The 27,647-nt window shown below is 38.9% G+C and overlaps 1 protein-coding gene across 1 annotated transcript; it reads left to right on the plus strand.

The window, feature by feature from the left end:
• Positions 1–4,788: 4,788 nt before the first annotated feature.
• On the plus strand, positions 4,789–24,656 carry GASK1B (golgi associated kinase 1B). Its single transcript, XM_074821411.1, has 4 exons — positions 4,789–5,840; positions 12,840–13,054; positions 19,385–19,611; positions 19,910–24,656. The coding sequence occupies exons 1-4, from the start codon at positions 4,844–4,846 to the stop codon at positions 20,115–20,117; spliced, it is 1,647 nt and encodes a 548-aa protein (XP_074677512.1). The 5' UTR covers positions 4,789–4,843; the 3' UTR covers positions 20,118–24,656.
• Positions 24,657–27,647: the final 2,991 nt, after the last annotated feature.

Below are 27,647 nucleotides of genomic sequence, written 5' to 3' on the forward strand. Positions count from 1 at the left end.
CACCTCAAATAGGGGCAGATTCAGATTCATTGATTTGTCCTGTCTGGTTTTATTGAAATCATAGGTTGTTGGAGATGAAAAGTATATGGGAAAGGAAGTCCATGAATGCCTAGTGTTTACTAAAATTGAAAATGGCAACATTCATGTTTCAAATTTCAGAGCCGTCTATGAATATAACAAGTGTCCACGTAAAGAGCATCTTTTGTTGCAAAATGCTCAACAAACCAGCACAGACAATATTTTATTCTTTGCTGAATCAGAGGAACTTCTGCAGTCGTAACTACAGTGGAAAGAACCAAACTGAGACATCTTGGAAAACTAAAAAAATAAGCACGTTTAAATCCCATGTCTCTTAAAACTGAAATGACTCAGTGGAGCAAGAAGGAAGGGTTAGATGAGGAAATAGGAAATGTATTGCTTTACTGATACTTGTAAAAATTGACACCCAATCTGGCATTTTGGAGATAAACATATTAGCTGCTAGGTAGCTTTTTGTATTAATAATAATAATATTATATCACTATGTTGTTACAAATGGTTTTCTCCGTGTTTTTCTTTAATTCTCCAGGTGTAGCATTTACTATCCCAAAAGGCTGTACTTAGTCTAGATTAAAGAAGGCAGAAGATCACCTACGAAACATTGCAAAAAAGGATTATGAAGAATAATTCAGATGAGAAGGAAAAAGCTGTACTTGGTAGGATTAAGGATGCAAAGGTGAAACACTAGAGGAGATTACATAGGTGAGGATGATTTATAGGTAAACCCTATGAACAGGAGGCTTGGAGAACTTCCTGGTGAATTAGTGAATTTTTGTTATTTCCTAAAAATGGATTACTATCATCTTGCCATCTTCAGACATTTGAGCATTTAAGTAACTGAATGGTGCTCTTTGAGTTTGCCAGCACATGAGTTGAGAGACGGGAGCTTGTGACAGGTGATCATTGGCTCATTCTGCCCATCTCCTGCAGGTTGGCCAGAGACTACCAAGAAGTCTGGCAGCAGTGCTGGCCACCAGCTGCTTCACAGTCTGTAGCTTGTCCAGCACCATCAGCAGCACCCTGAGTGACAGTCCTTCCCATAAATATCAGTTGATCTGGTTTCTTCTACAAATGCAGGTACAGGTGGACATGAATTTCAAAATTTAAACAAACAAAAATATTGAAAATCTGCAATTCAGCTATTTGTTTACATTATCAAAATATACCTAGGAATGTCAAGGACTAGAAAACACTTCTTAAATTCCCCTCTTCCATTCATTGCTGTTCTCCAATATTAGTTTTGATATTCCTGTGTTCCTAAACTTAAGAAGGGACAACACTGGCCATGAAATATGGGTATATAAAGAAATTACATGAGAAGCTGAGTTTAATGGATGCAGATGGTAATATCACAGATATAGTTTAGAGCAAGGAATAAATACAGAATCTAACTGACATTACAGGCTAAATATAGGTAGGCTAAATGCAATAACTTAGGCCAGAATTTGGTCAGATTAGCATTGTGCAGTCTATTCTTTCAAAATATTGGTCTTGAATGTTTTATGACCACAGAGGAAGTATCCTTTCAGTTCAGTAATGCCTTTTAGTGTCCTGTTGCAGCTTTGGGTTAGTAATGATTCTGGAAAGAATATTACTACCCACCCCAACAACAAAGATTTTCTTTGTCTTTCCTGAAACATAAAGAAATGTTTGTTTTCCAAACAAGTCCATAACCAGTCCAGCCTTAATTATTCTGAGAAATCTAGTAGGATGCTGGAGCTGTACAGCACAAAAGCTGAAAAATATAAGGTCTCTTGATATGTTATCTCTTGGAGATCCAGAATTAGAGGCAAATATCTGCTAAATTTACAAGATATTGAATCCTCTTTGGTTGAATTCCTACCATGATCCATTCCAAAGGATGTAACAGTACAACATTTAAAGACAATTCTCCTTTCTGAACATGAAAAATAAAGGAAGTATTGGTATAACCACATTTAGAAAGCTTCAAAAAACCCTCAGCAGTCAACACTGTACATCTGTGGGAACAGCACATTTTGATTTCAAGGCTACAAATGAAATAATGAGTGAAGAACAATTCTCCATATCCTTTTGTAATTTCCTCCAGATAATCTTTAAAGATTTGCAGTGGGAAGATTACATAGGTTCCAAAATTTTAGTTTAAAAGAAATGCCATAGTAAAGGAAAATTGTTAGTAACTGGAATGGACTGTGTTTTGACACTGCTTGATTGTAATGGACAGTTCATGGTGCTGTCTACATGCAAGAACTGGGCATTTTAAAACAACTGTTGCAGTGTCATACATTTCCAATTTGAACAACTCTCTACCATTAGCAATATAAAGTAAAATCCCCTAAAATAATGCAAAGACACTTGGAAGAAATATAGTGGAGTAAAAGCTTCATGCTGAATTATTTGCTGTCAAAATAAGCAGTAAGTCAAAACAGAATCCAGTAGGTATAATTTTTATTTGTGTGTGTGTTACCTATCCTTAAAGGGGGGAGCCTTAGACATTTAAAAAAATTTCTTCATGTGTATATGTAAATACACACTATGGGTAAAATTCTGCTCTCAGTCTGAAGTACGTAGTTACCCTTATTATATGGTTTTAGCCGTATAACTTCACTGATATTTTTCACTCACTTTGCACTGGTATTAAAAAAAGGATATTAGGAGTGACCCTCATACAGTGTCTGTTGGTTAAATGGGCTGCAAAGCTGGTACCGCTTGCTAAAAACCCTTCATCTTTCAGAGGCACCCTCAAGCATCTAAGGATGATCTAATAATGTCCATCTCTGGCAACTTCTTTCAAGTATAAAAAATGTTAAGCAGCAGTAGCCACATCTTTACTGACTTTATTGATACACTTTGGAGCTTTTTGAATTAATCTTCTTTGTTTGGGATATGTCGCTTCAGTCAAATCTGAACTAAAAGAGAGTGCAACTTTAGAGGCCAGAGAGATTTCTTACAATCCCTAGTCCTCCAAGAACTCAGGTTTGGAAAAAGCAGGTGATATGAAGGCACTTTTCCTAGTAACAGACATGGATGCTGAAATCTTAACTTGATAGTACAAGTTTAGACAAAAGTAAAGACAAGTGATGGCCAGTGAAAAAAATCCACTCACAAAGTTTTATAAATTTAGACTGGACCCATCTGAAACATAAACCAATTCCTTAACCATCTATTTCCTTTAGTATTAATTATGGAAAAGATAATATCTCCATTAGCTTGAATTACAGCAAACATACACATTTTATTATTTCATACTTAGACTAGGCAAGGAGTCAGAAGTCAGAGCTTTGCTAGTGTCTCACTGCTTAACTCTGCACAAGCTCTTATCTTCTCTCTGTCTCAAATTTTCCGTCCGTATAGTGACTATGCTATGCTTCGTTTTGGAAAGCACAAATAGGAAACACTCCTGAGCTGTTTAATAGCACGTTAACAACATTTTAGAAGCCACTATCTGTTTTTCATTTCTCGTCACAAGAACATATGATTCCCAAAAGTTCTAAAATTCAGGGGATGGAGGGGGTATTTTAAATTAAAAAAAACCCAAACAAACAAACGTAGAAAATGGAAATTTCTTCAGTACATTCTAATGCAGTGCACTAGAGGGCCCTCAGGAGTTAGAAATGGATGGAATGCACTTTTGGAAAGCACATACTTCACAGGACTTTTCATTACAGAATTTAAAATAGAAGTTGCTGGGTTTTTTTGGTGTGTGGTTTTCTTTTTAATAACTTGAGGTTCATGTAAGTTTATAGCAGTTCATATGGAAACCACTTCTCAGTACAGTTAGCTTCCAAACTGTATTTAGCTTGCAATGAAATACCTAAACGTGAACCATACTTAAAACTGAAATATCTGCTAGAATACTTTGAGAACGTCAACTTTTACTAAGTTACTTTTATTAACCTAAGGAGTGTACCAGAATGAAGGACGTGTCAAGCTGAATAGGTAAGAGATTTTGTATTTTTATAGCAATATATATACAATGTGCACTTATTCTATCTTTGTTTCTTTGAAAGGATATATAAGCCACTGTCATTTTATTTGAAAAACTATAGCTAGATATTATTTATGGCTTTACAAGAGCAAAGAGAATTAACTATCTTTCATCTTTAATGTGTTTATGAATTATGTGAACTATATTCATATTCAACTAGGGAAATTTGGCACTGCTAATACATTTTTATGTTAGTGAATATATGCATATTTAACTACTAGAGCTACTGGTGGTTAATATTGTATAATTCACAGCATTTCCATAACATGAAGTTTAGTGAAGTCTTTGTCTCATAAGAAAAAGATTATAATGATCTGGGTTTGACAAGCTTTTTTTTTAATGCTGGAATACAGCTAGCTGAGATTGCAAATTGAGCCTGTATTTCATTATTTTGGTGTTTAACTTATATGTAATGTGAAAGTGAAAGATGTATCCTGACAAATTTCTAGATGCATACTCTCTCATCTAGAACTTCTATCTCTTAAAAATATAGAACCACAGATGCCATATGCGAGTAATGAAATGAAATACTACTATTTTCTTTTTGCAGTTTGCAAAGGAGGTAGTTCAGATCTTTTAGACTACAAGTCAGTAAACTTTGCTTACGCAGCTGGCTCCATTCATTGTCTGAAGCCAATCACTTTCCCTGTGGTGGCTGATAAGAATTTAACAGCTTGAGAAGGTGGAGCATCAGCATCCTTAGTGCTAAACACATTCCCAGGCATATCAGTAGCCTCTGTCCATCACCCATGCTGGAAGGAATTTGGAAAGGAGAAATAGAAATTGGAGAAAGGAAATCATGTATCATCATCCTAGCTGGAACGTACAGAAGACTTTATGCTGTTTTCATCATGTCGATTCACTGGAGAAATGACCACCTTTGATCAGCCAAGTAAAATCAAGAACTTGTTTATTTGCTGCCTGTGCCCCCCGCGGGTGCTAAGGCTCTGGACTTGCAGGCGCCCAAGGACAAGGAGAAATCTGCTGGTGGGCATTGCATGTGTAATCTACCTGGGATTCCTTGTCAGTCAAGTGGGTCATGTTTTACCCCAGAACAAAGGAGGACACCAAAAGATCAGTTCCAGAAGTCTCCAAGATGCAGCCCAAACTCCTTTTCTGGGCATCCCACTGGATGGCACCCTGTCACTACCCAATTTCCAGGAACCCCAGCTTGGTAGCAATGGGACCTTGCTGCCACCCAATGTAGTTTATATCACCCTGCGGTCCAAGCGCAGCAAGCCTGCCAATATCAGAGGCACAGTGAAGCCAAAGCGCAGGAAGAAACATGCAACCCCTTTGTCCTACAGACAGCACTTTCCAAAAGCCACTTTTATGGACCGGGAAGAGGTCTTTGCCCAACAGCCAAGGAGAGCCATGTATGCTGCGAGCACAAGGGGAGCAGCAATGGCTCTGGAGACAAGAAAGCACCAGCTGGCTGAACACAGATATAAAGGAATGGCAACCAGGGAGAGGGGTCACCGGAGACCTGGGGGGATTTCTGGATCTATAAAAGCACAGTCCCAGCCTGAGGAAAGCAATATCAGGATTTACAGTGAGAGCTCTCCCTCTTGGCTGAGCAAAGATGACATCTTAAACATGCGCATGCTGGCAGATTCTCAGATAGAGAGCATCCAAGAAGTACCTTCTCACAAAGCAGTCCTGGTAGTATTTGCAAGAGGTTCCAGCACCACAGGAACTGCTTGTAATCAGGGACACTGTGGCATTGTCAAAAGACCTCTCGACATGAGTGAGGTGTTTGCATTTCATTTGGATAGGATCTTGGGGCTAAACAGGAGCTTGCCTTCTGTAAGCAGGAGATCAGAGTTCTTCCAAGGTAACACATTCCTATGATTTTCAGCTTGCAGGTGGGGTGCTGAGGTTTCCTTCCTTTCCCACATTGACCATGGGGCAGCAGCCACCACTTTTAACTCCTGTGAGCCTGAGAACTAACTCCATTGTTACAGGGAAATAAAGCTGGTATCTGTATAATAACTTCTGCAGTGCAATTATCCTGTCCAAAGGATGCAGTACCCCAAAGTTTAGATCAAATACTGTTCAGCTGCTGAGGGCAGTCTGGAATCTGGAATGAGAAAAAAAGAGAGGGAATCATCCTTAGATTGCCTGACATTGTACAGACTGCCTGAAGTGAAACTAGTGAAAGAAATTCCAGAATACCCTGTGATTCAATGGGTATTTCTGATTTTTTCTTTTTTGGTAAAGTTTTCTCATCTTTTAGAATTTACTTTAATATTATTGAAAATGAGCACAAGAATTCGTCTCTCAAACAGCTGGTAAGAGAAGGGTTTTATATTTAGTCAGATAACCTACTCAGAAAGGTAGGGGACTTTCCTGCAGAAGCTTGATGCTACTTTCATGCTACTAATACCTCTGGGAACTGAAAAATTTTAAAAAGTGCTTCCCTCTCCCCGGTAATTAAAAATATCCACTGCATTTCAGTGAATCCTGCTGTACATTTTGAGGCTCACTACACGCATCTATATATTATGCAGACAAATAAGCACAGTACATATCTCAATATGCCTGTTACATGATTGGTATAAAGTCTTCAGTTACAAATTTTATTTTTAACCTGTAGTGAAATTAAAGGTAGGTTTCAGACATGGAATGCGAGTTAGAAGTCTACTTCTAACATTGCTATCTTGTTAAATATGTCTTCAGCCTAGCTACTATTTTTGTACAGTCACAAATCACAATCCAGAAGGACTACGCTGCAGTTTAATGAATCATTGCTAAAGTGGCTAGCTATGTTTTTGCTGTTCATTTCTTGCTGCTGAAATTAGCTTATACCAAATACATTTATATTGGACTGTGTTTCTTAAAAAAAGTATTGCAAGAATGGCTTTCTAAAGTCTGACAGCAGGAAGACAACTCAGTGATCTCCAGTTTCTTCCTGCTTTGTAAACCTCCCCTTTGGCAGCCTGTACAACAATGTGAATGAATCTCTAGGAACAACAGTTTGGAGGCTTCTGAATATTATTCATACTTGCAGAGCATGGAAGATACATTATGCTTAGCTTATTTTTAGGATCAAGATGTATTGCTATAGAGCTGTCATAAAGGATTAAGGTAGTTCAGTTGGAGGAACTCTGCACAGTGTTGCTGCAGAGATGACAGACTGCAAGCCTCTGAAAACTGCTATTAGGCTAATTGTGCATTGTATTGCTCAGTGCCTGTCACCTTACAGTGTGTTTTGGACTGTCTGAGACAGAGGGTGTCATTCTGCCCTCTTTAATTTTCTTTTCCTCATAACTGGCTCTGTTCCTATAACAAGAAGAGTGTTGCTAGGTGATGAGAAGAGAAATAACATTATTTTGGTCTCACTTCATTTTTTCCAGCTAAAGGGTGAACAGAGCATTTGGAACAGTTACTGTACCTTGTCTCTCTTCATTCTTTAGCCTGGAAATATGCTGGAGCTCAGATGCCCAATATCTACTTGAGCTCATTACTATTTACATGCTTGTGTTTGACGTAACCTGGAAAACATCTCTGTTGAGAAAATGAGCAAAAATATATTCTTTAAAATAACATGAACAATCAGTGAGCTCATTTCTATAATCCACATGCATTTAAGTTAAAATTAGGTGGACACTGTAAAGTTTTTTACAGGACAGCTTGTGTGAATCATGGTTAGTCATATAGGAAAGAAAACAATGCAGGATTAGAGACCTTGCATGTGTGTATGAATGTACACCATTTCTGGGCTGACATCTCTCTCCACGACACATCCCTTTAGCTTGCCTCAGTTGTGATGTGATCTAACAAGACATGTTTGATGTAGCATTAAAATCTTAAAAAATGGGCTTTTCAAAACTGTCATTCATTTTGTCAAGAGTTTCAAAGGACCGCTTAGTATGTCCCTGAACAGGTTCTCTTTCCCCTATTCCCACAAATCCCCCACTGATTTTTTTTTTTTTTAAAGTCTAGTAAAATATTGTATGCAAGTCCTCTGTCTGCTGCCCTTGCCTTTCCTAGTTAATTGTAAACCCTTCTAAGCATTAACTGAATTTTTTAATGGTTTATCTTATTTTCCATCATGGATGGAAAAATCAGGTATGATAACTCTCTCATTTTTGTAATGAATTGGCCAAACATAAGAAGTCTGAGGACAGGTGGGCAAAGCCCTTTTGAGTTCAGTATTGCAGTCTAAAAGAGCATGATTCTGGGCATACACAAGCAGTCAGTCATTACACTCATTGCTACCCACAAGGTGTGAAAAATGGCAAGAGCTTCAAAACACCTATAAACAAAGAAGGAAAAGCCTGTAAAACAACAAGAAATTATCATAAAATTGTACCTGTTGTGAAGAAAATGGAGGCTGACCCTTGTGTGTTTGAGTTTTAGGATGGTCACATTAATACCACAGGACTGAGAATCTTCATTATTTGATCACCCTAACCTGAGGAACAGAAGAGACACAAGTGACCTTGCTTGGTGTCACAGCCCTACCTTAATTAATTTGCACAGAAGCTAAGTAAAATGACTGTATGTATTGCCTGTAGCTCAGCAACATGTGCAGGGTAGAACGATGCCAGTGTTTTTTAGAGCTTGAGCTACAACTAGAGTAACGGGCTGGAGCAGGCTTGCTTCTGTGTTGCAGCTGACAGCTGTAGGGACAGGACTCTGGCTCCTTGGATCATAGGTACAAGGTTGAACTCTTAATTCAGCTTTTGGTACAAAATACACAGCTACTGCTATGGAGTTTTGTTGTGCTACTTGCTGAGGGCCTGAACTACTGCATGCTGACAACCACCCCTATTTTTATCATCAGTTTGGCTAATTATGTTTTATCTTGTGCTGAGAAGAATAAGCACAAGTGTGCTCAGTTCAGTTGGGCTCTTTTTAGCTAAAGATTGAACCCACTTTTTGCCCAGAACCACTTTTTTGTTTCCTAAAGCATGTAAGAAACTCTTCCTTTGAGTAACACCTTCCATGGTTGGTTTAGTGCAAATAGATGAAAGATGCCTAATAGATAGCTCCACTGGTTGTACTTGTCATTTTGCTTTACTGGCTTCTACATGATGATAAATGTAGCCATAGGTTTTCTGTGTTGTACCCTGCACTATCAGTCTGCCCTTGCCATCCCACCAAGATTTATGCAAAGGCAGATAAAGATATTATGAATCACTAATGTCAGGGCAAAGAATAAGTAAAACCTAATGCTGACTTATGCATTCAGAATGCTCTAAAATTCTTCAATTGATGGGTCCTGTTTTCTATCAACCCAAACAGCTTCTCAGAGGGGTACCAGAGGACATATTTCTGATATTTTGTTGGGTAGAGAAGTTCATGTATAAGCAATAATAGAGTCCTTAGTCTACAGAGCAACTGATGCACATTTCATGCATTCCTTAATTCTGACATACATATGAGCACAGGACAAACATTGAAAATAAAGTGCAAAGGGAAGAAAGAAAAATAAATGGCCTAACTTCTCTCAGCTTTCTGCTTCTGTCCCTTACATTTTCCCTCAGAACTTAATCTTAAGCTCTAAAATTCAAATAATGCTCCGTATGTCAGTCCCTCTCATTTTTCTATACTAAATTGTGCTCTCCTGCTAATACATGGGAAACTAAACTGTTTCTTTCAAATGTGGCAGCTGTAAGCTGTACTGCTTTACAGTGAACAATGTGGAGTTTGAGAAAGGGCTTCAACTACCTCATGAAAGATTTGCTCTTTTTAATGATGTTCTCATTGGCATGTTTGAAAATATTTTATTTCAAGGAAGTTAGAAAAAATGCTGTAGGCACAAGATGGAAGAGTAACATTTGCAAGAGCATCTTTGCAGTTAAGAAGCATACAGGCTAATTTTGAAGTAATGTGGCATGTGGATATCAAAGATGATGCCTATGTTGAAGAAGCCATGCAGTGATACATTACCTAATTGCACATGAAGCAGTTTGAGTACCTTGAGGTAGTCTAGTCTCAGCAGCCTGAGGTTTCATCTGTGTTAGCTTATTCAGCTTAGGATATCATGAGCCAGTAGCTCCTAAGGGCCTAAGAAATTTTTAGAAATATTTTGATGTTTAAAAAAATCTATATGAATTACTAGGAAGCTGGTTCCAACATGAATTTTGAAAAATCTTTCCCATACAATTTTGCAGATCATCTTTAGATAGTCAAGTAAATGTATCGACCTAAAACAGCAGATGAAGAGAGAATTAAGTCAATCAGCTTTGGGCATGATTCAGTGCAATGCAGCTGTAGCAACAGAAAAGCAGTAGCCCTTTGTGGTAATATACAAAGCTGATAAGGAAAGAAGTGTATGCAGAACGCACTGAACTTATTCTGAAGTGTGCTTCATCTCCTCAGTTTTGGCTGTATCAAACTGGAAGCTCTGATTCTTAGCCAGTAGTTAACTTCAGCCCTATCCTCACAAGCTTTGAATCAGAAGAGCTCCATTGATTTCAGTGGGGTCATGCCAATTCATGCAGCTATGAATCAGACCCCTTATCTGCTTTAATTCAACATTTTCATGTTTTTCATGCAAGTGTCAAAAATTTGAGTCAGTGCTCTTTACTGAAGATGCTGTTTCATATTCCTGTAATTCAATTTATATTACAAAGTTGAAAGATTTTATTTTGGCTCATCTTTTCTGCTCCCATTTCCTCTGAAATGCAAACATTTCCTGTATTTAACCTTGGTCTTTTAAAAATGTTTTTGTCTTTAATGGAAACTGGCAAGATATTATTCATATTTTTCAAGTATTTATATTACTATTGTTTATCATATCCCTTTTGAGTAGACAGGAGATGTTTGTTTTGTTAGAAGACCATTGATGTATTTTGTTTGTGGAAGAATTCATGAATAGTTACATAAGCTGTTATTGGAGATATAAAAATAATAGATCAGACTTGGTCCTGAAGAAAGCTGTCCTTTTTTTATGACAATTGCCCATGCCTATATAGACTTTCTCCAACTGGCTTGGAAAAGAGGCTTAGCCAATAGTTGACTTGACTTGGCTAAAGTCATCCACAATGTAGGTCATGGAGCCAGAGCAAGAGAGATGGGAAAATGGCTAGGATTTCCCAAATACTTATTCAGGCACCTCAGTGGGAGAAGCCTGATCTTCAGGAGTGCTCAGTGCTTTTTGTCAGTGGAGGAAAGAGTGTGGAGTGTGATGCTGATAAAGGTAGTACCGATCCTAGTGAAAGAGACATTGATGTTCCTAATGGAAGGACACTTCCTGTGTTCTAAGGAAACATTAGGCAACTGGGAGAGAAATGAAAGAGGTGGTAGAGCTACACATTGGATTGAGGACTATCTTGTATGTGCAAGCCATGGCAGAGAGAAGATAGAGTACATTCTGGTTTTGGAGAGGAGTTTGTTTTCCTCTTGGGCTTGATTACATGTGGGGCCTGTCACCTTGTCTATTGGCAAATTCGAGAAGATTCACTGCTAAGTATGGGCAAAAATAATTTCTTACCTGTTTTAGGTCAGCCAACATCCTTTGAACGAGTTGGTTTTTGATTCTGCTGTATGGAGATCTGTTTTTAACAGTTCTTGCTGCTTACAGATGGAGCATTCATGTTAACAGCTTTTACCTTGCAATTGGCACTGACGTCTGTTTTCTATGTGCTATTCTGTTTGGTTTGCTTCTGGAGAAGAAGAGGGCATGGATCTTGTTGCCTTCATGCAAGTTACTGAAAGCTTCTTTTAAGCTGTATCTCATGGACATGTGGAAGACAAAGAGACAGTTTAACTATGTGATAAATTGTGCAATAATATAGGCTTTAGGTTCATTGACCATTAAGATTAATATAAATACATTTTAAAGCTTTATATGTATTCCAACACTTGCTATTTAGTAAACAGCAGCTTTGCAGTTAAATGGTTCCTCCTCTCTGTACCAAGACATCATATTTTGGTCCTCTGTCTACACCCAAAACCAGAAAGGATTTCTTTGTTCTAATATGTGTACAAGCCACAGTCAGTCCTGGGTCCTTGACAGTTTAGGACAGCAGCAGCATTGCATCAGCAATGAAAAGGAGAGTTCCACTGTTCTAAGATAGATGTGCCTGTTACTTGATATTGGGTTAAATATATTTATCAGTTCTTATACTGGGAAAGCTAATTTTAAATTCTTTCCAAGGTTTCTTCCCACTAGGAGCTCTGAACACTTGGATTCACCAAAGCTAAGGCCCTTGACTTAGTTTCAGGGAAGAGCAGAATCTTCTTTACACAGCAGAATTAAAGAATGTGGCAAAAATAACTGCTATGCAAAATGTACCTCATGCTATAGCTGGGTAAAAAAATACTTGTCAAGGTGTTTATTCATGCTAAGCACACATCCTCTAGTATTCTCATATCATTTCAGAACTATGAAATCATACATTATAAGTCTAAAATGCTAAAGATAACACAATAAATCCACTTTGAGTATAGAATTTGTAGTGTTTCTATGCCCATTATGCAGAAAAAATACTTTGACATCAGTTTTCAGCTCTTGTAAATCATCATCAGTTCACTGGAATCAGAGGGAAATTACATTGTTGATAAACAGTGGCATTGTAGGCTCTTAATCTACCTATAAACTTTTTAATAGTCTGATTTAGTACATGATTTTTTACGTTAATCTCTTGCTTCAAACAAAGCCTTCCGTACACTGAAGGCATTTATGTCTGTGCTTCTTCCATTCCTGCGGTGGGTGGTTTTATATGTGGATTAAGACCTCATTAACCAAAGGATGTCAAGTTATTAGTCCCTGGCCATTTTTCCTGCTACATCTGTAAAATGGTGTAGTTATTGATGCTTAGGCAATGTCTAAAGTCTGACAGTATTGCACTATACCAGTGATCTCTTTTTCCTTTTTCAGATGGTCAAGCCTGTCCTGTTGTTCTCTGGGATTCCTCGTTGAGTCCAACAGATAATAATACCCATTCTTCAGTGAGATTAACCTGGGGGCAATATCAGCAGCTATTGAAGCAGAAATGCTGGCAGAATGGTAAAGTCCCCAAAGCTGAGTGGGGCTGTACTGAAATCCATCATCATGAGTGGTCCAAGATGGCACTCTTTGATTTTCTTCTGCAGGTAAAATATTTACTGAATGCAACTATCTGCTTCAAAAGTCATGTGAGCACACATGGACTCCTAAGAAAAGTAGTTTTAGTTTATTTCCTTTATTTAAATGGGGAAGAGATGTATTTGCACAGTTTGAACTTTTTTCTGGTTGTTTCTTATGATTAAAATATCCAAAATGCAACTTATAATCAGGGATATAGATCAGAAACTTGACTGACTCATTTTCTAAAAGAGGAAGCAAAGGCTTTTGTCTTGAGACATCTTGTTTTACCTCATCTTGAGGCAGGCATACTGTTTCTCCCTGACTCCTTGTTTCTCCAAACATAGTTCTTGACTGTGTTCACAACTGTGAACCATGTGGTCCTTCCTGCACTTCCCTAGCCCCCAGGATTGATTCAAGGAGTTTTGGCCAGCTGAAATCTGGATCAAGGTAACAGTTGTAGTGGCTAATTTTCCTTCTTTTTGAGAACCTAACCAGTGATGAATGATATGACTGCTGTTCCTCAATTAGGTATTGCACATAATCATTAGCTCTCCAAATAACACCAAACTAGGGCCCTGCCCAGTGGTAGCATAATGTGCAGCTACAGTTACAACAATTATGTAGTAGAATATTAATACACTCCCGGTATTAATAAGGACTAAACCACCTGGCTGGAAGTTAATTTTGTGGCTTCCTGAGATATGGCAGTACTTTCAACTCTCCTTGCCTGGCAGACAGGTCTGGGTGACTAAGCTTCCTGTAGCACTTACCAGTTTATTTAAAACTGTAGAAAGCACTAGTTTTATGCACCGTGTTTGGTTGTTCATATAATTCAGCTTTTTATAGTTAGATTCCCTGAAATATAAAAATCATGACTTGGCTTACACATAGCCTATCCCTGCCATTCTCAGTCCTGTTCTAGGATGAATGGATGTTTCCAACTGTTTTGGGAGTTACATTTTTGCAGACTTGTTATGTTAAAGAGAGCATTCAATTCTTCTCTAAAAATAGATTGTCACTTGTGACTCCATCTTTAGTCCCACTATGAGCCAGTAATTCTCAGAAACTAGTATAAAGTCATATGTGGATTTATTCTGATGCTAAATGTAGTAATGCCCCTATAGAAATAGTATGGATTGTGTCAGAATTAGTGTTTTCATGCCATTGGCTGCTTGTTGAACAGTTTAAAAATTCTCTTAAGTTGTGTTGATTTCTAATTTTAAGGTCTTCTAAGACAACTTTTAAATCTTCATAATAAAACTTCTATTATCCAGAAGGAGTGGTCAATTAACATATGACAGGATTGAACTGTATCAACAGGATTGAACTTTACATTACAAAGAAACAAATTATTCTTATAATAGTAGCTGGTATCAGAGTGATTGTACCTCCAGTTTCCTATCAGACAAGAACATACATACCAGAACATGACTGAATGTGTGTCTTATGGTTCTTAAAGATTAAAATTTTATCTGGGTGCTCTCATACTTAAAGTTTATCAGCAGTAGAACATGAAGACTCTAAACCAAAAAGTGCCAGAAGGGGTTCCAAGTTTAAAAAAATAATTTGTGCTTCATGATTCATGCAGAAATAAAGAATAATGGTGTATTCTCTATTAAACACAGTTCCCTCAGAAGAATGGGGTTGGTGTTCCTAATATCTGGTTTCAAATACTATAAAATGTAGGAACAGGCTGAAAAAAGCTTATAGCTGACCTTCATTTGCCTTCTGCAAAAAAAAAAACCCTCAAGAAAATGATATTAAATGTAAAATAGCTTCTTTAATTTGGGGAGTTTGGACCTCTCATGTACATAAATATATGATAAAACCCAATATTAAACTATTAAGGTGATAGCATCAATTCCAGAGTGTCCCATCATTCTGTCTTAACACTGGAATGATGCAAGATATTATGAAGAGGCTGTCTGTAAGAGCATGATCTCCTTGTCTATTTAATGCATGTAAAGAAGTGTGGTGCAGATGATTCACAGAACCACCAAGGTTAGAAAAGACCTTGAAGATCATCAGTCCAATCATTAACCTAACACCGACCGTTCTCAACTACACCATATCCCTCAGCGCTATGTCAACCCGACTCAAACACCTCCAGGGATGGGGACTCCACCACCTCCCTGGGCAGCCCATTCCAACACCTAACAACCCATTCTGTAAAGAAATGCTTCCTAATATCTAGTCTAAACCTTCCCTGGTGCAACTTGAGGCCACTACCTGTTGTCCTATTGCTTGTTACTTGGTTAAAGAGACTCATCCCCAGCTCTCTGCAACCTCCTTTCAGGCAGTTGTAGAGGGCGATGAGGTCTCCCCTCAGCCTCTTCTCCAGAGTAAACAACCCCAGTTCCCTCAGCCGCTCCTCGTACAACATGTGCTCCAGATCCTTCACCAGCTTCATTGCCCTTCTCTGGACACGCTCAAGTAATTCAATGTCCTTTTTGTAGTGAGGGGCCCAAAACTGAACACAGTCATCGAGGTGCGGCCTCACCAGTGCCGAGTACAGGGGTAAGATCACTTCCCTGTCCCTGCTGGCCATGCTATTTCTGATACAAGCCAGGATACCATTGGCCTTCTTGGCCACCTGGGCACACTGCTGGCTCCTGTTCAGCCGGCTGTCAATCAACACCCCCAGGTCCCTCTCTGACTGGCAGCTCTCCAGCCACTCCTCCCCAAGCCTGTAGCGCTGCTGGGGGTTGTTGTGGCCCAAGTGCAGCACCCGGCATTTGGCCTTATTGAAGCTCATACAGTTGGCCTTAGCCCATCGCTCCAGCCTGTCCAGATCTCTCTGCAGAGCCTCCCTACCCTCGAGCAGATCAACACGCCCACCCAACTTGGTGTCATCTGCAAACTTACTGAGGGTGCACTCGGAGTGGCCCCAAAACCAAGCCCTGGGGGACACCACTCATGACCAGTCACCAAACGGATTTAGCCCCATTCACCACAACTCTTTGGGCCCGGCCATCTAGCCAGTTTTTTACCCAGAGAAGCGTGTGCCCATCCAAGCCATGAACAGCCAGTTTCGCCAGGAGAATGCTGTGGGAAACAGTGTCAAAGGCCTTACTAAAGTCAAGGTAGACAACATTCACAGCCTTTCCCTCATCCAGTAAGCAGGTGGCCCTGTCATAGAAGGAGATCAGATTTGTCAAGCAGGGCCTGCCTTTCATAAACTCATGCTGACTGGGCCTGATCATCTGGTTGTCCTGCATGTGTGATGGTACTCAGGATGAGCTGCTCCATCAGCTTCCTGGGCACCGAAGTCAAGCTGACAGGCCTGTAATTTCCCAGATCATCTTTCCGACCCTTCTCATATATGGGCGTCACATTGGTCAATTTCCAGTCTGTCAGGACCTCCCTGGTCAGCCAGGACTGCTGGTAAATGATGGAAAGCAGCTTGGTGAGCACCCCAGCCAGCTCCTTCAGCACCCTCGGGTGTATCCCATCCAGTCCCATAGACTTGTGTATGTCTATCGCTGACTAACTCCTCCTGGATGGCGGGGGGCATCATTCTCCCAGTCTCTGTCTTCTGGCTGAGGAGGCTGGATTCCCTCAGTACAACTAGTCTTCTTATTAAAGACTGAGGCAAAGAATGCATTAAGCAGCTCAGCCTTTTCCTCATCAGTTGTTACCATGTTTCCTCCTGCGTCTAGCAGGGGATGGAGGCTCTCCCTGGTCTTTCTTTTGCTGCTCACATACTTATAGGAACATTTCTTGTTGTCCTTGATTGCTGAAGTCAGATTAATTTCTAGCTGGGCTTTAGACCTCATGATTTCCGCCCTGCATAGCCTCACAGCATCTTTGTAATCACTGTGAGTGGCTAGCCCCTTCTTCCAAAGGCCGTAAACTCTCCTTTTCTCCCTGAGTTGCAGCCAAAGCTCCTTGTTTAGCCAGGGTGGTCTTCTCTACTGCCAGCTTCTCTTACAGCACCTGTGGACAGCCTGCTCCTGAGTCATTGAGACTTCCTTATTAAAGAGTGTCCAGCCTTCCTGGACCCCTATACCCTTCAGGACCATCTCCCAAGGGATTCTGTCAAGCAGGTGCCTAAACAAGTCAAAGTCAGCCCTTTGGAAGTTCAGGATGGCAGTTCTGCTCCCCCCTCTCCTGGCCTCTCTAAGAATAGAACTCTATTATTTCATGATCGCTGTGCCCTAGTTGGCCTCCAAGCACCACACCATCCACCAGTCCTTCTCTGTTCACAAAGAGGAGGTCCAGCAGGGCACCTTCTCTGGTCGGTTCACTCATCAGCTGTGTCAGGAAGTTATCTCCCACACATTCCAGGAATCTCCAGGACTGGTCCCGCTCTGCTGTGTTGTATTTCCAGCAGATGTCTGTGAAGTTAAAGTCTCCCACAAGAAGAAGGGCAAGCGATCGTAAGATTTCTCTTTAGTGCCTATAGAATATTTCACCCACCTCTCTGTCCTGGTTGGGTGGCCTGTAGTAGACTCCTACTACAACATCTGCCCTGTTGGCCTTTCCCCTGATTCTAACACAAAAACACTCCACCCTGTCTTCACTATACTTGTGCTCGAAGCAATCATAACAGTCCCTAACATACAGCACCACCACACCAACTCTCAGGGTTATACATCAAAGGAGTTTGTCTAGAAGGACTCTGCTTCTCTTTTTGACAAAGCCTTTGGATAAGTTAAATGAGAGATCCCATGAGCTGGAACACTGCAAGCAAGAGGGGCTCTAGTGTCTGCAGATACTGAATGTTGCTCATGAAAGGAGAAACTTGTTCCTTTTGTCAGGATTTTCATATTTGAAAATAGACACTGCCACCAAGACTGGTGACAACAGTACTGCATCCATAAGAAAAACCAAAACAGCTCTCAGACTTTCCTTTAACTAGCAAAATTAGGAGGCCTTTTCAACATGCAACATAGTTCTACATCAGGAGAAAAGTCCTAACAGTTCATTTCACTGGGGTGTCACAAATCCAAAGTTGTAATTTTAGAAGGCTCCTGTGAACTTTAATGCTTTTGTGTTTAGAGCAGTTTGAAGAGTTAGCAATATACAGCAAAAACAAGGACAGAAATGGTTTCCCTTTGATAAGATACTCATGAAGCCTTAGGTGCACCAGACAAGGCTTCCACTTTATAAGCACCCTCCAGCAGGAGCAGGGCTGCTCCCTGGGGAGATGAGCTGGAGCCAAGGGCAGCCCCACAGCAGGCAGGACAGGCAGGGCCAGCAGTAGGAGAAGCAGCCTGGCAAGAAGGATGGTGAAAGCCACAGATCCTATTTTTGTTTACTGTTGGCAGTAAACAACAGTCTGCAAGCCAGCTCCAAGGCTAAAGATCAGGAACCCCAAGCAGTAATCCAGGAACATTGGGTAACAAGACAAGCAGTAGATACACCCTTCCCAGAAGAGCTCTGAAGAGGGCTGATGTGCCAGGATTGAGCTTAAATAGGGCTCCTGGGCCCATGGGCAGAGGAGGGGTGTGCTTGATGGTCTCAGGTGAGGCCATTTGGGGTAATTAAGGCCTATTTGTACAGATACGGCCCTGGCAACGTTGTGTATTTACTCTCACCTAGTTAATAGAGGTAGAAGCACTTTGAAAGAGTGATTTATCATTCCTGTATTAGATGGTTATCCTAAAATGGCATCCTTTGCTCTGGGGATGCCTTGTTCTTGCCATTGTTTATGAAAGGAAATATAAACAACTAAGTCAGAAGAGATGCTTAACATTTACACCACTAAAGTTAGATCAGACATATTCCTTCCAGCTGAGAGCTGTGCAATGAATAAGCAAGGGTTTGCATGGGAAAAAATAGCCTAGACCATCATGTCATTAAAGTATATACCACAGTGCAACTCAGGGAGGCTGCTCTGATCACAGAGCATAAAAGCACTCCTCTTGTATTTTGTAGCTTCTGATGGTTTGTTGTGCCCCTTACTAATATTTTCAATTATTTTGTACACTATTAGTTTAGTAAGTCCCACAAAATGGAGACACTCTGTGTGTGTCAGGCTGTGCTATTTCTATGGTTCTCCAGAAGAGAAAATATAAAAAAACTACAGACTTCTGAAAAAAATAGAATTATAGTCACCATCTTGTTATTCCAGTTACACAGTGATATTGTTCCATTATTTTCAAAGAATTTCTACTGACATAACAAATCATGGCTATAAAATAGATAAAATACACAGTCTGAGAAATTCTTTCTAACAGTACATCAAGCATGGGGACCAGGTCTTCAATGCCATTTCACTGCTGACTTTAGTTATACTTGTCCTGAGCTTGCTTTCCCATCAGCTGTGTTAGTGAGCGATGTCTTACAGTGACACTTTACCCCAAATACTTTGATACTGTTTTCACTTGGCACTGTGTTGTATGTTGTTTTAGATCTATAATCGACTAGACAGAAACTGCTGTGGATTCAAACCTCTCAAGGAAGATTCCTGCATGCAGCAAGGGCTGAAGCTGAAATGTAGCGATCAGAATGCTGTTGACCTGACACACATAGTTCAGAGAAGGCATGACCGAAGACACTTGGCCTTTATAGACAATAAGGGTTTCTTTGACAGAAATGAGGACAATCTTGACTTCAAAATACTACAAGGAATCAATGAGTAAGTTTTAATTTATTAATTTTGTGAAAAGATTGGTAATTTCTTTCCAGTTTGAGCATGAAACACTAAGTTACTGGAAGAGATATCATCAGCCCAAGACATTTACAGGATGTGTCTAAAAATGTATGAGTAATTCCACTGCTGTAAAAGATACAATTAACATGCATATGATTGGGCATGCATGGACTTCCTTTGCTGAGTCGCAGTCTATATTCATAGAATTGATTGCTAAACCACAACATAAATATTGCAATTCAGACTGATGGCAAAGCTGATGAATTTCTTTGTGCTTTTCCAGATTCCCTGAATCTGCAGTTTCAGTGCTGAGGAGCCAGCATTTACGTGAGAAGTTGCTTCAGTCTTTGTTCCTTGACAAGATATACTGGGAGAGCCAAGGAGGCAGAAAAGGAATTGAAAAGCTTATTGATGTAATAGAAAGGAGGTCCAAAATTCTTCTCACTTATATAAATGCACATGGAGCCAAAGTATTGCCCATGAATGAATGAAGCAGTCTTGTTTCTGAGAGATAGTCTTTAAAAAAATTTGTATAAGGCAAAAAGTGCCAGTAAAAGTGATTTAATTCACAGGCTTATTTAGTTTTTATTTTTTCCAGACTTCCAAGTTTATTTTTAAATAAGAAATCTTACATGGTTTAAAACCAACATTTAAATGTCAGCTGCATCTCAACACAGTGCAGACTATTCTGTGTCTTCAATGAAATGAAATGAAAAATAACCAAATGGTACAATAAATACTGTAGTAATATGTCGGTACCATGAACACTCCTTCTGTTAAACTGTTTGAAAATTAGCAACAGGATTTTCAGTACATTAGGCTGAATTACTCTTACTTCCCTCATTCAAGTCAGTAAAAGTTTTATTGAAAATTTAAATGGGAACAGAGATTTGTAAGCACTTAATACATTGATGAAAACTGTCCCTGCATCTACCTGCTGAAACATATCTAGTACAGGAATTTGTCTTTTTGATTATGAACACTAAAAGACCAGCATTACCAAATGCTTATTTTATTTTGATCTTTTGAAATCTGAGGACTAAATTCAGCTCTTTTAAATGCAGGGCTGTTTGCCCTGGACATGAGGGAAATTTAAAAACAGAGTAAGAAGAACATGACTTTAACAATAATAAATAATTTGACAAATATAGGCTTTACCTGTCCAGTATGGAGTACAATTCATCATGAGTCACTCGTTGCAATGTTCTATTTTCAAGTACAGGTTGTTTTGATGTGTGGGTGGATGATCTGATATTTCCTGCCTATTGATTAACTGTGTGTTACTCATAGAATTGTCCTTTATTACCGCTATTTTAAAAGAAGAAATTCAGCTTTAGCTTTGTGCAAATATGCTGCTAAATAAGTGTACCTGTTTTGTTTTTGCAACATGCTTGACAATATTTTTTAGAATATTATCGAAAAGCAGACCTACTAAGGATGTGAGTGTTGTTAAACTCAGCACAGAAAATGTTTGTGCTGCGTGCTCAGCTCTAGCCAGCAATTCAGACTCTGGTTTTCCATTAAGATTGACCACTGTGGGGTCATGATTCTAGCTGACAACTCGCCCCAAGTATTCCCACAGGTAAGGTTGTTAGAGAAGGTTGAATAAGTACTTTGGATTCTTAACCTTCATCTGCTCCAGAAATAAAGTATCAACTGATATAGTCTATCATAACATATACCTACCTACCTGTTTAGAAAGACTCTTACTGTCTTTGTAGAGAAATATTTATTATCTTCTTGCTGTGAGATAATGGCAGAAGTTGGATACTTTCATAGCTACTCTTGTCTTTATGTATAGTAAAAGTATAGGGTGTATAAGATTTTTAAGTATTTTTGAAAGTGCTTGTGTAATGGTATTAATGAGAAACTAAAAATGTTTTGTGTCAGTGTTAATGTGGACAGGTGAATTTGATGGTTTAAATAACTACAATTCCACTGCAGCTAAACCAGATTTTCTTTCTCAGTATCAGAACACCTATTAACAGTAATTGCATTACTAGAAGAAATAGATCTCATTATAGGCAGAGTTAAAGATACTCAGTAAAATTTTAAGAGCTTGGCCATCTAAATATTCTTTTATTTTATTCTGTCAGCAAAGGGCAGATAAATTTGTAAAAACTTCCTAGAACTTAACTATTGCCCTGAGAGGACACATTTCACAGTGCCTTGGATTTTTTTTAATAGAACCAACGTAGAATTTTATAGGATTTTCATATTATTGCTTTCTTAAAAAGTTGTAACTTATTAGCCAGGTAATTTCTATCATGGAAACAAAAATATTACTGTAGCTTGCACTGTGAACAGAGTCTAAAGAAAGAAATAATCCTCTGGACTCATTTCACATGAAATTCTTGTGCAGTAAATTCCACTCTTTGATGACCGCTACAATCAATTTGTCTCATTTTCTAGCCTATCTCAGTTTTCTTCCTCCTAGATACCTGTTCAAATGGATTATCACACACTGCTAGGAGTGAGAGAATGGCAGGACTCTCAGCTGCACTGAACTTAGAAGAGGGCCAAGTGGAGATACAGGAGTGTATCTGATCATGAAAAAAAGTCCTATGAGAACTCTGTCTCCTAGCTTGTCCTCTTCTTTCTTTAGACGGCACATCCTGATGCCAAGTCATTGCCTCACATTGCCAAGTTGTATTTTTTTCCAGAATTGACTCATTGACCAAGAAGAGAAAGAAATCAGAAGTCAGGATTGTTTTATCTTTTCAGGATAGGTAACTTATTTTTACTGTGATAACTTGATGTATTCTTCTCCATTTCTTCTGGACATGGACTAGTGTTTCCCTGAGCATGATACATGCTTTTTTATTTGCCTGGCAGTTCAGTGCGAGCTCTTAAAGCAGCAATGTAATTGCCAACTAGTAAGTAATTGCTGTGAAGGTGACCTGGAGCAATGCCTATCAGTAGTCCTGAGTTTAAGAGGTCCAAGTAGCCATGATGCTGTGCAGTACTTAAAAATTTGATCAAGCGTGAAAAGCATAACTGTAAAGAGATCTTCTGGAGACAAATCCTGCAAATGAATGTGCTAGGTAAGGAATGGTGTTTTTTACTAGATATTTTTGGTGACAGAGGCATACAGATCACGTTGTCATTAGAGCTAATCTGCAGGGTGAATCAAGATTTAGATTTATGTAGAAAGTACAAGGGGAAGGATAGGTGTATCCCCCTGTGCTGTTCAGTATGGACCAGACAGGCACATAAAGGCACTCTCTTCTCAGAACTTCTGCAGGGATCAGTGAGTCCAGAGCGAATAGCCAAGGCAGACTAAGCTGTGCCATTACTGCACACATTACAGTTTCCAAGGGCAAAGGAATACTTCTTTCTCTGAAAATCTGAATCTGGGGCTAGGGCAAGGTGTTCTGCATCCTGCTCTCGCCTTACAATGGTGCCTTAGTGTTGCACTACACATAGCTGGAGGCCTTACTTTCTGTGCTGTGTTAACATGCCATATTTCTTATGTGTACAAACACTTGCATAGTCTTCAGGGAAGTCAGGAGAGGCTTGTGAGAATGGGCAATGGAACTGGACTGCAAATTGCTTCTAATTCTCTAATGTTGATAACAAACTCCAGAAGGTGCCTTTTCTCCATAATGTTTATCCTGTTGCTGTGGAGCTTGGTACTTGAATCCAGTATTGTCAGCAATAGAAAGTATGATTGAGATAGTGCTTATGAGTACATACTAGTCAAGTTCTAGTTTTTTTTACAAAAATTAAGAATTCTGTAGTTTTTGAGTGCATTTGCATAAATGCTTTCAAAATGTAAAAAATACAGAAAGAAGCACTTTGCAGAGCTTATTTATTCGCTGCTACTACATTCAAGATATCTGCTCTCCCTCCAGTAACAGGAGTAAAGTTTATTGGGAAATCAGTCCACTTCCTTTTAGAACGATATGACGTTGGACTGACATTCCTGCACTGTAGCCTAAGTAATATTAACCAATAGGAAAAAAAACCAAAGAAGCCTTACTCTACCTGTGGTGGTGATCAACACAAAGCCAAGAAACTGTGTTTTAGTCATCTTTGCTGGGCTGTCTTCCATTTATGGGCATATGGGATCAGACAAAGATTCATGTTACACATTACTCTGAAGGGTGTAACCAACGGCAACAGTCCAAAATCTGTGGGTGGGAAAAGACAATTATGTCATTCTTGAATCTGCCTGAAAGCCAGTACCACATGAAATGGAATTACTAAGAAAGTTTGCTGATTTAATAACATTGGAAGACAGAGCTTAAAATAAGTAGCACAGGCACAGATGCCTTAAAATTCCTCAGGAGTCTGACAGCAAGTTAATAATCTTAAATGTTTCAGAAGCTGAGGGCATGAAAATTTTTGTGGAGCACTGTGAAAGCAGTTTCCTTCTTTTTTTGTGTGTGTATTCTATAATGCACTATATTAAGAAAAGATAAATTCCATGGTTTCAAATGAGCAAATACAAATTTAGGGTACACTAAGGGACAAGCTTCCAGTAGCAATTCTGGAAACGCTTCCATGCATGTATGTGTATGTGAACCCAAACATACATGTATGTGTATTTATACCTTGGCTTGTTTCTATAAAATGGTCAGTTTGGCTAATAAAGAACTAGTTTATACAATTTGCTGTTTACATGTAGAATTGTATTTGTCAGCATAAGTCCAATTTAGGGTATACCCAAGTTGAAGTTTAAACAAAACATTATGGATAAAACTTTTGTTCTCAAAGGATTAACTCTTCCCTTGCTAACACATTTATATAATCTTAAAAGTTTTCTACTTTCAATTGTAGGGAAAAACATCAATATGTTTACATCTGACCTAAACTGCCAGAGTGATATCAACTCAGATGTTTTTATTGAGTTTTAGATATTGAATTTGCATTTTCTTTTGGAATTTGTGCATTTTAAAAGTCAATTTATTTGTCCTTTTATTAGTAACAGTAAAAGCATTATCACAGGTTATGAATTGTTTGAATCTCTACTGCTATTGTCATATAATGTCCAGGAATATGCAAAATAAAATAATATCTTCATCAGATTTCCAGTTTATATTTCTAAGTTGCAGTAACAAACCCATAATACGTATTAATGTGGATCATTAGGTACTGTTTAGAAAAAACTACGTCCTTGAAACTGCTTCTTCAGAGAAACAATCCAAACCAGATTAAGAAGCTCTTCCTGTGGAAATATTTTCTAGCTGTTTACTCACGAGACTTGTAACTCTTTCTTACTAAGCTGATTCACTGTAGCTGTGGAGCTTCTGGTTACTGCAGCATTAGTATTTACTGTCTTCTTCAGCCATTCTGACAATGTCTACTTACACAAACATTGAGCAGAAAAGGTCGTGCCCATTTATGATGACAGAACAGAAATATTGGTCAATGACTGGTAAACTTTATTATAGACTATGAGCAAGTACGGGAGTAGGAGAAAGACACTGAACTCTACGTGGAATAGAGACTCACACAGAGTTAAAGTAGCCTAAGATCTTTTGGTTTCTGAAGTTTACATTTTTTCCATGATCCAAGAGAGACTAATGGGAAACACAAAGATGTTGAAACATTTTTAAACATTCTCTTTCCCACACAAAGTAATTTGACTTGTTTTATTAAAAACATCATTTATTTTTGCACATTACTGAATACTTCAGGCTAAACTTTCTCAGATACATTCTGTAAATTCATTACAATTCCACTGAATCATCCCATTTCCAGATAAAACAGTTTAAATCAGTTAGGTTAATCGATATTCTCAGAGGTTAGAAAACTGAACCCTAAGATCAAAAGCAGACCTTAGGAGAGTTACAAATAAGGAGACTTGCCTGAGATATAGCACAGGTATAGAACTTGGCATGCAGTTTCTCTAAACAAATATCTGTGGTTTCCAAGCAGGATCTACAAGGTTTTTTTGAAGACTATCAGCTTTTCCACCTGTATTTCTGTGGGAAGCCCTGACCTAGCCAAATGCAAGCATTTGAAATTAATAAGTAAAATAAGCAGTGCAGCAGTATCTTCTTTTATGTGGCATGGAATATATGAACTGTATTTCAAAATGACATTATTTAAAAAATAATTTCCCATGGTATATGGAGAATACTTCATTTGTGGATTGAAATCTGATTAAAAAAAGGCAAGCAAAAGATAGAGCTTCTCAGAATGGAAAGGATTCAAGCAATGGGGTCCTCCAACGGTCAGTGCTGGGACAGTTTTTATTTATCATCTTCATCACTGACATAGAGAAGGCAGTGTACAGTGAAATATCCAAGGATTCAAATGATACTAAGCTCTTTTGTGCATTCATATGACAGATTAATAGTGAAGAACTCTAGAACCTCATGAAACTGAGTAGGTCAAACCTGGCAGATGAGCTTAAGTCGGGGGTTAATAGAAATTTCTTCAGTTTGAAGATGAGAAAGCTGGAGGGGCTGGTAGTTTAGATTTACAAAATCATGAAGATGATGAGGTGAATACAGAAAGTGTTATTCAGCAAATCTTGTAATACCAGAGGTGTGGAGCACTCAGTGAAACTAGTATCTATTTTAAGCAGATAAAAGAAAGTTCTTCCCACGGCAGGTATTGACCTTCTGGAACTTGTTGCCATGAGGGACTGTGGAACCTGATAGTATCAGGAGATTCAAAGGGGATTAGACAAATTCAAGGACAGCAAGTATATATATGGACTTTATAAGAATTAGGCAAGCATTTATTCTCTAACATTCCTAATACAACAATTCTGGATGCTGGGGAATATGAGGGAAAGGGACCACAGATACTGTCCCAGCCTCATGTACTCACCTCACATTGCCAGAGTCTAGGCCCACTGGTGAGACCCAGAAGGAAATTCCATGTATTCTTATATTTGAAGGCTATTCAACCAGCTGCAATGTTGTAAGATGTTTAGGCCTTTTCCCTATTTATAAGAATATATAAAATTATCTTTATTTGCAAGGATGGTTATGCTTGGGTGTTGTGAGTCTGCTTTGTCTTTGATGAGAGAAAAGAAAGCAAGCAGATGGCAACCTTCTAATGCCTAAGGATGGTTTTCCAAAAGCAGTTCCATGGATTTTGCTCTTCTGGAAAAAATGAAACACACAAAATGCAGAAACATTTTTTTCCCCACTGTGATCCATTGTTATATCTGTATTTGGTACTGGATATACCAATGTCATTATTTAACTGAATCAGATCTTGAAATAAGTGGCTTTCTCTAAAAATTAATTCACTTCCAGTAATTATTTCCTTTTTAGCCTTCTGCAGTATATTTACTTCTTATTTAATCATTTGGTTTCAGCATTCACTGTTCAGGAATTAACTGTATTTCCTTCAACGGAAAAGCTGGCATGGCATTCCATGGAGGTCTGTTAAGCTGCACAAGCACGCCTTATCAGAGGTATTCTTCAGCTAGCCATGTGAAACACTTTGAGATTTGGATGGAATTTATTAACTGTTAAGGAAAGTAGCACCAGTGTGAAAGCCAGCCTTATGAAGTGTGAGAACTGTGTCTGACAAATGGTAAAATCTGGCAGTCCAGCGGGTTGCTCTGCGAATTCTGAAACAACTGCAGGTCATACATCTTAATTTTCAGATATACATGGATATATCACATACCAGTCTTTTCTGGTCACCTAGATTTTTCCCTGCCTCAGGTCTCCTGAAGAAGAAATATGCAGTCAAAAAAGTTAAAGTGAGAACTGACTGAAACATACTCTGAAGGCAGCTGTGGCATAGTTGCAGTAAACTAGTGATACCCAAACAGAAGCTAGGAGCTACCTTATACAAGCATCATGCCAAAGGAAGATAAAAGGATTTGTCCTGTTAAATATGACAAGACCTAGCTTTAAAAAACTCACTGTGTGAGGAAAACATCTGAGGCTCTTTGTCTTAGATAGGATGCTCAGGCCCACATGACTGTATTGGGTCTCTCCTCAAACTCATATTCACTCATTCTGCTACCACTTTTCATGATCACGGAATCATCAAGGTTGGAAAAGACCTTGAAGATCATCCAGTCCAACCATTAACCTAATGCT

The sequence above is a fragment of the Strix aluco genome, chromosome 4 (genome assembly GCF_031877795.1).
Source record: "Strix aluco isolate bStrAlu1 chromosome 4, bStrAlu1.hap1, whole genome shotgun sequence".
Lineage (NCBI taxonomy): Eukaryota > Metazoa > Chordata > Aves > Strigiformes > Strigidae > Strix > Strix aluco.

Bases quoted from the DNA above. Each gene is read 5' to 3' on its own strand.
- GASK1B (XM_074821411.1), top strand. From the start codon at position 4,844: ATGCTGTTTTCATCATGTCGATTCACTGGAGAAATGACCACCTTTGAT. The intron at 13,055-19,384 runs GTAAAATATTTA...ATGTTGTTTTAG, and splicing joins TCTTTGATTTTCTTCTGCAG to ATCTATAATCGACTAGACAG. The intron at 19,612-19,909 runs GTAAGTTTTAAT...GTGCTTTTCCAG, and splicing joins ATACTACAAGGAATCAATGA to ATTCCCTGAATCTGCAGTTT.